The sequence below is a fragment of the Erithacus rubecula genome (genome assembly GCF_903797595.1).
Source record: "Erithacus rubecula genome assembly, chromosome: 4".
NCBI classification, from domain to species: domain Eukaryota; kingdom Metazoa; phylum Chordata; class Aves; order Passeriformes; family Muscicapidae; genus Erithacus; species Erithacus rubecula.
In genome coordinates this window covers 36,065,735-36,078,363 of record NC_136686.1, presented here as the reverse complement: position 1 = coordinate 36,078,363, position 12,629 = coordinate 36,065,735, and the positions used below count along the sequence as shown (strand labels likewise).

The 12,629-nt window shown below is 41.5% G+C and overlaps 1 protein-coding gene across 1 annotated transcript; it reads left to right on the top strand.

The window, feature by feature from the left end:
• The first annotated feature begins 6,952 nt into the window (after positions 1 to 6,952).
• YEATS4 (YEATS domain containing 4) lies at positions 6,953 to 12,200 on the top strand. The gene is made up of 7 exons (XM_079305245.1): positions 6,953 to 7,104; positions 7,193 to 7,312; positions 7,825 to 7,891; positions 7,982 to 8,076; positions 9,470 to 9,562; positions 9,640 to 9,727; positions 11,628 to 12,200. The coding sequence occupies exons 1-7, from the start codon at positions 7,054 to 7,056 to the stop codon at positions 11,795 to 11,797; spliced, it is 684 nt and encodes a 227-aa protein (XP_079161371.1). The 5' UTR covers positions 6,953 to 7,053; the 3' UTR covers positions 11,798 to 12,200.
• Positions 12,201 to 12,629: the final 429 nt, after the last annotated feature.

Sequence of the window (12,629 nt, the reverse complement as noted above, 5' to 3'; positions counted from 1 at the left end):
TGAACTCATTGTGGAGGTGTTCAAGCATAGGTCAGCTAACCAGGACACAAGACCATCAAGGTATGCTTTGAAAATGGTATTAGAGAACAGGGAAGGTAATATAACAAGTACGGGGTTTGTTTTCTTCCATGAGAGTTCCCTAGGGAAAATATCATCCTTTGAGTTGCAGACATGAAAATAATTTGATTATGCTTACTGGGAAAATGTTCTTGCTCAATTGTGCTCGTAAAGACCTTGCCTCCAACCTCTTACAGGGTCTTCTTCATAACTGCTGCAGACTGTAAGGCCCAGAGCCCTAGGTGAGCTGGAGGTAGAGATCCTGGTGGAATCCAGGCTTCAGATTATTGTCCTTGCTTATTCTTCCCATCTATCATGTCCTCTGATGGGTGCAAAGAAGGTAAAAATGTCGAAAACCCAAAATCACCCACACCAGGATAAACCTGTTACTGACCATGGCTGTACTTGGCTGAGTGACCTCATTGTGTGGCCCTTATTATTGACTGTTCATTTTTTGGGAGGAGAGGGAGGTGGAAGGCATTTGTGAGGTTTGGCAGGGGAGCCTAAAATAGTCACTTCTGTGAGCCTTCTGTTCTTACACTAACTGCAGTTGAAGGGAGATTACTGGAATGTAGGAACTTTTTCTGTGAGAAAGCTCTGGAGTTCCTGTGGACATCTGCTGTAGGTTTTGTGTGCCAGGCAATGGGACAGCTGAGTTCTCCAGATGTTTTTGCAATAAGTCCTCTTCCCTTTTGCTGCTGTACCTTTTCTGAAAGCAGCCTCACTGAAAGCATTACTGAAGTTTCTTTTCTCACAAAGCTGGTATTTTGCTTTATTTGCTGACGGTTCAGGAGTTACTGGTCAGAGAGAGGCTTTAGCTTTAAAAATCTGTCTCTGTGGAAGTGAGACATCTTGAGCACCTTCAGGAAAGCAGGCACTGAGTAAGGAGTTGGAAGTGTCTTTTTTAACCCTTGTTTGGGCTGCAAAGACCTGCTCGTGTTTGGAGTATTGGTGCTATTCTCTGCCTTTTTATTTTCCTCTGGTTCATCATTCAGACAGTTTCATAATACTGCAGCTTGTCCAGGAAAAATGGTAAGCTGCACAAGAGGGGAGCAGCAGAAATCAAATCAAACACCCAAACAAGCAGAGCAACGTCTATGAAGCTAGAAAAGGTAAGTTTGTCCAATGCAGACTGAGTAAAGGAAGACAGAGGTATATATGTGTAGTTCATGGTTACAAAGATGGCTTTTTTACAAACATTATTACATGAAGTTCTGGTGCAGGCGTCTGAGTGTGTGTACCCTGAAATTCTGGACTCAACAAATCATGATAGACAAGGTGAGGAAAAGCCAGTTTAATAATTTTGGGGCCAGGACATCTGTTTTGCATTGGGTTTAGCTGAGTCCCCTAGAAGGCCTGCAATATCATGCTCTTAGATATAAAGTAGTCAATTGAGAAAGGAGTTTTGCCAAGTTAGCATTTTTCTAAAGATAAACTCCTGGTCAACATAGCATATTTGTTAAAGGAATGTAGTCTGCACACTTAACACCTCTGACAATGGGTTTAGCACCCAAATACTTAAAGCATTACTTTTCTACATGTATCTTGACTAGCAACAGGGGATTACTTCAGGCACAGTGAAGAATTTATGACTTGATGCACGTTCATGTTCTATGAGTATAGGCTGCAGCTCCTCAAGAGACTTTGTTATGCAATAGATGGACAGATGAACTGGAACTAAGTAAGAAGAAAAACTTACCTGTCACATTGATGATCTAGCTATTTGATCTCTTGGAAGATACAAAAACAAGTGATGGCATCTGTAAAATGTAAGTAAATGACTGGGAATGAGGAGATGATAAGTCTGCTCTGTGTCCAGAAAAAGTAATTTACTGGTAGATGTACAAAAGAGACAACAGAAACCCATAAAATGAGGGTGAGGTGGAAATTTATTTCCTTTTTTTAGCCTGGAGAAGAAAGGGGTTTGTGAAAGGTGCAGAAGCAGTGCTGTGTGGAGTGACAGCTGGGGAATGCAACACATTGGTCGAGTATGTTGCAAACGAGAAGTGCGGTGGTGTCCTTGGGATGAGGGAGGGAGAAGGGCTGGTGCAGTTAAGCTCTTCTGCTGGACAGATTTTTAATGACAAAGTTAGAGGTGAAGTGAATCAGAAGTGACACAGTGTAACATAATGTGTAATATTATAGAAACCAAATGCGGATCAGGTTTTAATGCTGAAGCTAAGTATATGGTGTTCAAGGAACTGGTGAAAATTTTGCTAATTTTTCCTCCATTCTTTCTGTTCCTGGAGAGACACTGTGAAAAACAAATACAGCCCAGTAGAAACAGAGCTCTTTGCTGCAGATTGTTGTTCCTTTCAGTTAATTCCATCTGAAACTGTTTATGCATCTCTTCTGAACAATTTGCAGAAAATTTTTAGCATTTTGCTTCCCATGAGACTGCTGGAAGTCTTGTAAATCCTATTCCCTTAGTGTAAATGGGAAATAAAATAATTTATTCTCAAACAAAGCTTCTTAGCTTTATGGAAAGGACCCAGTTTAAACAGATGGTTTTAAAAATTATAAATTGCTAAACTTTTTTTTTTCCCCCCTCCCCCCTCCCCCCCCCCCCCCAAAACTACTTGAATCTACTTAGCACTGGCAGTCATTAGGTAGATTTTTTTTTTTCTTTTGTCCTGCATCTTAGTGGTAAAGATAGGCCCCTAGGTGTCCTGTTAGGGAACGTTCAAAATGGTGTAGATGTGATCAAGGAGTGTAAAAGGGCTCTTTCTGCCATCTAGTGGCATTAAAAAAAAACTCTCCGCTTAATTAATAATCTCATTAATTGTGTCTGCATTGTCAGAACTATGTGTAATAATCCTTAACTGTCCTCAGTTTAAGAAGATAGCAGTCACTTTTTACTTCCCTTTTCCACAAAACAAACAAGCTGTATTTTCCTTGCCTTGACACCTCATAGAAAAGTCCCTGTTTATTGTCTGAATGCCTTTGAGTGCACTGCTCATAAATTCCTGTCTGTGTTTCCCTATATGATACACTGGTACTGAAATACTTTAAGGCTTAGAAACCTCAGACACAGGAAAAATATATTGTGATTGCAGGTAGATAAAATGTTGCCTATAGTGGTATCTGAAGATGAGTGGGTTCCCCTGTGAAACAGGCAACATTTGCCTCTGAAGGAGCAGTAAACTCTATGGAGTTAATGCATTTCAGAATGGCTACTCTTAAAACTGATTTCTGAGGTTCACTGGTGTCTCATTTCCCTGTTAGCCATTTATTACTTCTTGTGACAGGCAGCTTTTGCCACCTTTTACAATCTGCAGTCTGTGCTGCTGTTAAAAAATGCATGGCTCTGCTTGGATGTGTTATAGCTCCACACTGGTGGGAGGGGATAGAAACAGAGACCATTCATGCCAAACAGAATCCTTATTCATGGGTTGAGTTGTAAGGGACTTGAGCTCCCACCTCAGAAAGTTAATTGGAGCCTATATGTAATTAAAACTGCAGTTCTCACTTTCTTTAAAGTGATTTTGCCTGGAATATTTGCAAGATGGAAGGTTCATGGCCCCTACTTTCTCCAAGACTTGTAGTGTAAGGCTGTTGAAAATGGTGAATAGTGTAGAATAGTTAACAGAACCCTCCTGAAGAAACTGTTGAAAATTATGTCTAAATTGTTTGCTGGGTTCTTTTTTTAGTACATAGTGTACTTAGAATAAGAATAGTCAGAGAAGGCCAGTATTTTATTAGCAGCTCTGTATTTTGAGCTTCTCTGTGAGTATAATTCTCTGTAAGATTAAAGCTATCTCTTGGCTGGCTTCCATCTCAGCAGGAGTCCAGGAAAATTTACTTGGTGTTAATTTCACAGTAGTAACAGGATGATAACTTATTTTGTCATGTAGCATTCCTACTGTGCCCTCTTAATTCCAATTATCTCCTGCCTGTTCCATTTATTTTAATTTGTTTTTATGTCTTTTACTCAAAAATAATTTAGAAATTAAAGGTAAATTCTACATTACCATCTCCCCTTTTTTTTGAGTTATAATTACAGCATTAGCTAGTTCAGATTTTTAAATGTGAGGTACTTGGGTACATTACCGAAGAAGAGGTTTCTAAAAATGCAGCTCTTTATTTGGGGGGAAAAGTTAGCAACTTGCCAAAATCACATTACCATCAAATTAAATTAGTAGTCTGTTAACAGATTTAGGGCTAGTGAGAGAGATGGTGGTATACCATTCCTTGCTGGAGACAGGTTTGTGCTACCTCCAGATGCACTTGATTCTTGGAGCAGGCCACCTCTTCACCCACTCAGTTCATCCTTTCCAACATTGGAAGAAGTTTGAGGAAAGTCTTATGTGACACTTCTGCAAGGTCAGCTGCTGTGAGATTGTATGTAGTCCCTTTACAACAAATACAAATGTAACCATCTCTTTCGAATTTAAAAAGAAAAAAAAAAAAAAAAGGAAAATTAAAACCCACCATTCTGGAATAAAATCTTGGAATGCTGAGGAGCCTGGTAGTCTTGTTGAGAATCTGCAGTTGGAAGTTGTTCTTTATTTGTGGTGTATGCCAGTGTCCAGTGTTGTGTGTGCCACCTGAGAACAGGTGGCAGGTGGGCTCAGCTCTGAGGAGCAGCACCCTGTACGTGGCTCTTTCCTTTCACAAGTGACACATGAAAAAATAACTTCACCTAAACTGCACTCTTGGACCGAGGCTGGGCCCAACAGTTACAGCATGACAGCAGGTCATGTGCAGCAGCTCCCAAAAACAGGTTGGTAGAAGCAGATTTCAGCACTTATGTTCTCCCAGGCCTTTGCTACAGACAGGAACCTGCCTAACATGGTCTAGTTCAAACAATCCCATCCATTTCCAGTCTTTCCTATGTCATCTTGTTATGCAGATTGGTCTCATTCCACATGTTCCAACAAAGGTTTTTCCCTTCATAGCCACAGTCTGCCTCTGAAATTGAGTGACTGCCTTGAAGTTTTCTCCATTTGAGATGATTTCCTTTTTCAGTTGGCACAGAGCACATGTCCAGTCCCAGTTTCTCCAGTTCTGCCACTTCTTTTCTTAGATGTACTTCCATCTTGGTAATAATATTCAAGCCTGTGAATATTCAGATAATAAATCCCTTAACCATTCTTTTGTTGAACAAATCTTTGTATCAGGTTTAAAAAAGGAATTTTTTTCTTTTTCTATCAACCTATAGCTCAACGATTGACCATACTTAAAATGTTGGGAAAGGTGTGGGTGTGTTTTAGCCTTCCATACTTCCTTGCAAGGGACACAAGAAAGCAAAATAGCAAGAAAGACTGGAAAATGCTGCCTAGAATATGAAGCTCAATCTTGTCCTGGGGCAGACAACTGCATAATTTGACAACTTCTATGATTTATCTTAAAACCTCAGAGGGCCTGTCTGGGGTGTTTTCTCCTGCACTTCTTACAGGACGTCTATCCTGCTCCTCTCATTGCTCCAGGGATTACAAAAGGAAATTGCTTTCTGAGTTTATTCTTGGCTAGATTATATTAATCTCATTTTTGTGCAGATACTGCTTGCCCTCTTGTTATTTCCCTTCCCATCTTACTTAACCCCCTAAATCATTTGCAACAGTTAGTTAATACTTTCTCTACCTTTATTTTGGCATATTTGTTTAAGGAGGCTCTGGCCTTCTTTAGGGCACATGGTGCTTACACCAATTTGCCCTGTTCTTGCGTATTTGCCTTTCAGGTTCTTTTTCTATAACAGGAGATAATGCATTAGATATTAAGAAGGAATTTTTCAGTATGAGGGTGGTACTGGAATGGTTTGCCCAGGGAAGTTCTGGATGCTCCACTCATGGAAGTTTCAAGGCCAAGTTGCATGGGACTCTGAGCAGCCTGGTCTGGTGGAAGGTAGTTTTTGATGCTCTTAAATCCTGTTCTCTTTCTGACAAATTAGCAAAGGTTGGTTACACCTCTGTCTTTAAAAACCAAAGCAGAAATGTTTGAGCCCACCCTTCCGAAAGGGAGATGTGTAGAGGAGTCATGAGCACGAGGGAAGTAGAGGTTTCTTTACATCAGGACCTGCACCATTCTCCTTCTTGTTTATCTTGTTCATGGAATAGTCAGTCTTCTACAGAAGCCAATTATTAATTGGAAGTTAGATTAGCCTCAGAAATTTTTTCTTTGAAGAGAGAGCTTGATCACTTGTAAAAGACTGACCCAGCTGCCAGTCTTGCCAACTTGCTTTAATAAAAATAGCTGTAACATTTCAGAGCTGAGCAGTGCTGTTCACACAATCTAGTGCATACAAGGAACAGGGTAGGAAATGTTTGCTCTCTGGGAGAGGGTTAGGCGTGGTGTTCACTGTGTTCTTGTCTGCCAGGAGTCCCAGCACAGGCACGGGAGGTTCACGGGAGGGGGATGCTCTGCAAAATGGTTTGCAGGCAGGGTCTGGCTGCAGCTGCCGAGGGGAGTTGTGCAGTCCGTCACAGGGACAGACAGCCGGGCTGGCCAGGCGGTGCAGCTGGGACAGGGAGCAACTCCAGAGAGGAAGAGCCCCTCAGCCCCAGCTCCTGAGCCAGCCGCGCTCAGCCTGCAGGGGAGCAGGCTCCGGGAGGCCTCGGAGCACTCTTCCACTGCCTCAGGGGCTTCTGCAAAGGCATGTAGTGACGGGCCGAGGGGGAATGGCTTTAGAACAGAAAGAGGGCAGATTTTAAATTGATCTCGGGAAGAAATTCTTCCCTGTGAGGGTGCAGAGGCGCTGGAACCGGTCGCCAGAGCAGCTGCGGATGCCCCATCAGCGGGAGCGTTCCGAGGCCCGGCTGGATGAGGCTTTGGGCACGCCGGCGCAGCGGGAGATGTCCCCGCGCCGGGCACGGGCGCCCTGTACGGTCCCTCCCGCCGCCGCGTCCTCTGAGGCGGCGCAGGCCGGCGCTGCCCGCCCCGCCCCGCCCCGGAAGCCGCGGGGGATGGCGGTCGCGGGGCGGCGGCGGCGGCGGGAGCGGCGGCGGGGCCGGGCGGGGCGGGCGCGGGCGGCGGGGCCGGGCGGCGCCCCCGGGCAATATGTTCAAGAGAATGGCAGAGTTCGGGCCTGACTCCGGCGGCAGGGTGAAGGTGCGGCCTCGGCGGGGCTCGGGCCGCGGGGGCGCCGCGGCGGCGCCGCTCTGAACGCGCCGTGCCCGCTTGTGTTGTGTTCCTGCAGGGCGTTACCATCGTGAAGCCCATCGTGTACGGGAACGTGGCGCGGTATTTCGGGAAGAAGAGAGAGGAGGATGGTCACACTCACCAGTGGACGGTGTACGTGAAGCCGTACCGGAACGAGGTAGGGCAGAGCCGCTTCCCCAGAGGCTGCTCGGGCTTTGGAGCTGGCGGGCTGGGAAAGCGGGAATCGCCACCCCTGGAAGCGTGCAGAGCACCTGTGGATGTGGCCTTGTGTGTTAAGGGTCGGGCTCCGGGATGTTACACGGCTTTTCCAGCCGAGCGGCTTTGAAAAGCCGGGATTCGAGGAAAGGGCGGGAGGGTTTTGTGCTGTAAGCAGAGAAAACACATGGGCTGGTGGGTTTCCAAAAACCATGGGAAAGGCGTGCTTCCATTTATGTCTTTTGGAGTGATCTTTCCAGTTTAGGGGAAGACTGGAGAACACTCACAGGGACGAAATACTTACAGACCTGTGTGCCAGAACTAATTTTTGGATTTGCCGTTTTGCTTTCCTTCTGTGCTTAAAGTCAGTAGAAATACTATTTAAAATCAGAAGGAATGTAGGCATGTAGAATACATGACTGAATAGTAGCTTTGTGTGCTGAATAATCAGAAATAACAATGTTTCTGTTTTAGGACATGTCTGCATATGTGAAAAAAATTCAATTCAAGTTGCATGAAAGTTATGGTAATCCTTTAAGAGGTGGGTTTTGCATCTTGGCAGTTGTTCTTAGAACTGGGCTTTTGTTCTGGCTTTATCATGGGATTAACTCTTCTATGTTACATGTTGCAGTTGTTACCAAACCACCGTATGAAATCACCGAAACAGGCTGGGGTGAATTTGAAATAATCATTAAGATATTTTTCATTGATCCAAATGAAAGACCTGTAAGTATATTGAACTTTTAACAAAACCTAAATCATTAATTGTAGTGGCCTACAGCTCCAAGAAATTGCTGGTCAAAATAAGTCTCATTGGCCATGGAAGTAATAAAATTCTTTTCTTGTAGAAAATTATTTTAAGGATTGGTCACATTTTCCTCTTTGTTTGCTTCACTCCTGGTATTCATGATTCTGCTTGGCTTCTCTGACATTTACTAATATGTGACCACATATTACACCTTACCTGGGTTGAGCACACGCTGAAGATTTCTCTTCCACGTAGCTTCTAAGTTCTAGGATATTTGAATATTTTAATTTTTTTTTTTTGGTCAGATCGAAATCAGTCAAAAAACAACAGGGTTACTATGCTAGCATAAGTCTCTGTCTAAGAAGACCAGGTTAAAACAACTCTGTAGTTGGATAAATTACTGGAATTAATTTCTTTCTTCCATTCCTCTCTTTTAGACATATCTTGTAGGTTTGTTTATTCAGGTTTAGGTAGGAAACTTGATTACTCTGTTTTAGGGGGAAAGGGTATTTATTTCTGTAAGGTTTGAGTTCCTTCTGTCACGTGAACAATCCTTTTTTTACCTTTTTTTGCTAAATGAAGTGAAACTAAATGTCATGTTTTTCATGAATACATGGCAATTGGTAACAATGGGTTTCCTTTGCCGTTGGGCTGAGTAGCATCCTGACTTGTATTAATTCCATTCACAGCTTGAGCAAGCTGTCCTAAGGTTGGTTGGGTGTTTTTCTTTGCTGCTGTTCTTGGAAGGCTGTTTTGGAGCCTGTCACGTTCTTCCTTTCCAGGAAGTCCCAGAGGGAGTCAGGTACTGCTCTGTTCCACCACTGCTCCTGGGCCTGTTTGGAAGGGGAGAAATGTGGGCTGTGTGTGCTCTTCCCAGGCCACAGGCCAGGTGGTCAGTGGCTCCAGTCCTCTCCCCACCCTGCCATTTGGAGTGCAGGGATGGAAGAGTAACCCCATAGAGATTTCAGTGAAAAGCGATTCGCAGCTTTCCTGGTGCTTCATTTTCTCAGGAATAGAGGATAAGGTCAGAGAAAGGACTTCCTAACTGATTAATTGAGGAAGTTAGTTTGAATTAAATCACCCATTTGGAAATGTTTTCAGAGAAGGTGGTATTAGTATTTTTTTTATATACCTTTCCTAAACCACTAAACTTTAGTTTTAAGAGGCTTTGGATAGTTGGCATATTTTAACAGGTAATGTTAAATTTAAAGTAATTCTGCTGAAGCTGTATGACATTTATATTTACATTCCTAAAACATTTTTAAATGCTATACAATCATTTTGTAGGAACAAATACTATTCATTGACACCTAGAACAAGATTTCTATTTCCCTACAATTTTCAAGCTAATAAAATTCTGTCTTTGCATAGGTAACTTTATATCACTTGCTGAAGCTTTTTCAGTCGGATACCAATGCCATCCTGGGGAAGAAAACTGTAGTTTCTGAATTCTATGATGAAATGGTATGAACATTCTTAATGTAATCCTCAGTTTATTTTGAAGTGAATTAGTGATGCCATGTGTTTTTCTCCTTCATTAGATATTTCAAGATCCTACTGCAATGATGCAGCAGCTGTTAACAACGTCTCGTCAACTAACGCTAGGTGCTTATAAACATGAAACAGAGTGTAAGTTGAAAATCAAAATATTTTAATTTTAGAAATAGCAATAGTTGGATTTGCTTTTAATGTGTTTTTTTTTCTGGGCTGTGACAGTACAGTGGGTTTGGATGCTGCAAAAAGTGTAATTTTGCATTAGATTTAACTTCAGCTTTTGCAAATGTGTTAATGCTTACCTGAAAACTTCTAAGATTTTCTTATTCCTATGGCTGCTAAAAAAAAAGGAATTAGGAATTACTTTGTGAAAAGTGATGGTATAACCTACACCTAGTCTGGCAACTTTGAAATTAATTAAAACAGAATAAATTAAGACCACCCTGTGGTACAGTTCTTTTCAGCACTGCAAGCAAAGGTCACACTTGAATGTGTTAGTGAACAGTTAGTGATGCTTTGTGGATAAAGAGAAGTGTCTGAAAGCTCTTTTTCCCTTCTACTTCTTTAACTGTTGCCAATTTCATAACATACTTCTTCAGTACAATGTAATGGTTTTTGTGTCTTTTTTATCCAATTTGTCTCCAAATATAAGCAAAAATATTAAGGGATCTAAGATCCATTGGTTCATAAGTTGTAATGCATTTAGTGATTATTTCTGTTCTGTATTTCATCTCTTATTTTCTTTCTGAGAGTAGAAGATGTAGTATTTATTGAGTCAAAATCCTGCCCTTTTAATTACCAACTTGAATCCATTGTAGTCCACCTCACCTGACCTTATGTTCACATGACAACAAATGTCAGCTATTTTTTGGACAGCAGACACCTAGAGCTAAGAGTGGCAAGTGATTATGAGTTTGAAGCCCATCAAAGTTAGGGTTCTTATTTGCTTTATGTTTGCTTGGCTATGAGCTTAATATATTTTCTGCCTCAGTTCAGCCAGTCTTGAGGTATATTTTTGTTATTTTGCATGTTACAGTTTTTGTTTGCAAATTGTATAATAATATGATTTATCAAAACATCCAAATTTAAACTTTATTTATTTAAAATTTTTGTATATTTCTCCAGAGTAGGTAGAAACTTTCAGTAGGCAGTGGTTTCTTTGTATAAATATTTCCTTAAAATGTGCTAATGAAGCAGATAATATTTGCCATTGCCCACAGTTACAGGAATATGAGTGGTCTCCACAGCCTTCATAGACTTGTTGGCTTTACCATCTTTGTCCTAAGAGTTGAGCATGGAAAAAATAATAAAAAGTAGGATACTTGATGTCAGATATTCATAAAAGCAGGGCAGCATAACCAAAACTTTCAGATACCTAGAATTAAACTCCAGTGAGACTTAAAAAATGGTTAGAGTACATGGAGAAGGAACTACAGAATGGTGGAGGCTTGAAGGGACTTCTGGATGCATCTTGTCCACCCCCTGCCCCTAGCAGGGCCACCTACAGCTGGTTCTCCAGGATGTGTCCAGATGGCTTCTAAATGTGTCCAAGGATGGGGATTCCACAGCCCCTCTGGGTAACCTGTGCCACCACTGGGTCATTTTCACAGTAGAAGTTTCCTGATGTTCACAGGGAGCCTCCCGTGTTTCAGTTTGTTCCCGTGGCCTCATGTGCTGTCAGTGAGTGACACGTATTCATAGTTCTCTGTAATTCCCCATGTATTTGATGTCACCATGTCAGGTTTTATTTTCCTCACCTAATCTTTAAAAAAAACCTAGAAAATTATTTTATGAATTGTATAACTATCTACAAAACTGTTGGGCTGAGGGCTGAATGAGGCTGCAAAATGCTTTTTTTTTTTTTAAATCCGGATTGTTATGTGGATATCATTTTGATTACAACCATTGAATCTCTAAAGCCAGCAGTAACAGGCTTTTTTTCAGGACACATCTATCCAAATTACTGTTTCAATTTTTTAAAAAAGGCAAATTTCATGGTACTTAAAATACATATTTTTCTTTGTCACCCCCACAGTTGCAGATCTTGAAGTGAAAACCAGGGAGAAGCTCGAAGCTGCCAAAAAGAAGACTAGTTTTGAAATTGCTGAGCTGAAAGAAAGGCTAAAAGCAAGTCGTGAAACCATCAACTGTTTAAAGAGTGAAATCAGAAAACTTGAAGAAGATGATCAGTCTAAAGATATGTGACAAGTGCTGACTTTAGTGTGTACTGAAAATGGGAAGACTTCAGTCATGGAATTGTATGAGTTCTCTTCAGTTCTGTAACTGAGACTGTGAGAATTTCACTGGCAAATGATTGAAGTTTGTGGCAATCAACTCCATAAATGGAAGAAAAAAGAAAGAATGTATCCTTGTTTTATAGCTAAAATCTGTGGGTACTTAACAATTTGTTTCAAGTGGAAGTGGTCTTGAAGACCGGACTGCTTTTTCTTCAAAAACTGCATTTGAGTCGTGTATGAAAACTTTGTATTCAGTCTTGTATTAGTTACAAAATGCTGGTGTTTACTTTTTTTACTTTTTTTTTTTTTCCTACTGATTGTTTAGAGATGCATCTTTAAAGCTAAAAATAAAATATGCAGTTTTTTATTTTGATGGTTTTTGTCTCTGTCCAGCTGGGGGTTTCAAGAACAACTGTAAGTAGCATACCCTGATTTAAGGCAGAGGTTGAAATACAAAGGTATGCAAGTTGTTTAAGTTTGGTTACAATGATTTTTGGCATGTCTCTCTGGTATCAGCACAGTGAAAACACTTCCTGAAAACAGGATTTAAAATTACTTGTGTATCTACAGGCAAGAGTTTCTAGTCCCAAAGTTGCTTTAACACATAAAAATGCATCAGTGCTACCACCTCTGCTCAGAAGCAGCAAATTAATTATTCCAGTACTATCGTAGGATTTTGTTTCAGTGCAGGCTTCCCACAGGATGACAGTCTCCTTTGGGTATCCCTTTGCTCAGGTGTGAGTCCTCCACATGGGCTGCAGGTGGATCTCTGCTCCAGCACCTGGAACACGTTCTCCTTC

Bases quoted from the DNA above. Each gene is read 5' to 3' on its own strand.
- YEATS4 (XM_079305245.1), top strand. From the start codon at position 7,054: ATGTTCAAGAGAATGGCAGAGTTCGGGCCTGACTCCGGCGGCAGGGTG. The intron at 7,313-7,824 runs GTAGGGCAGAGC...TTTCTGTTTTAG, and splicing joins TGAAGCCGTACCGGAACGAG to GACATGTCTGCATATGTGAA. The intron at 7,892-7,981 runs GTGGGTTTTGCA...TACATGTTGCAG, and splicing joins TTATGGTAATCCTTTAAGAG to TTGTTACCAAACCACCGTAT.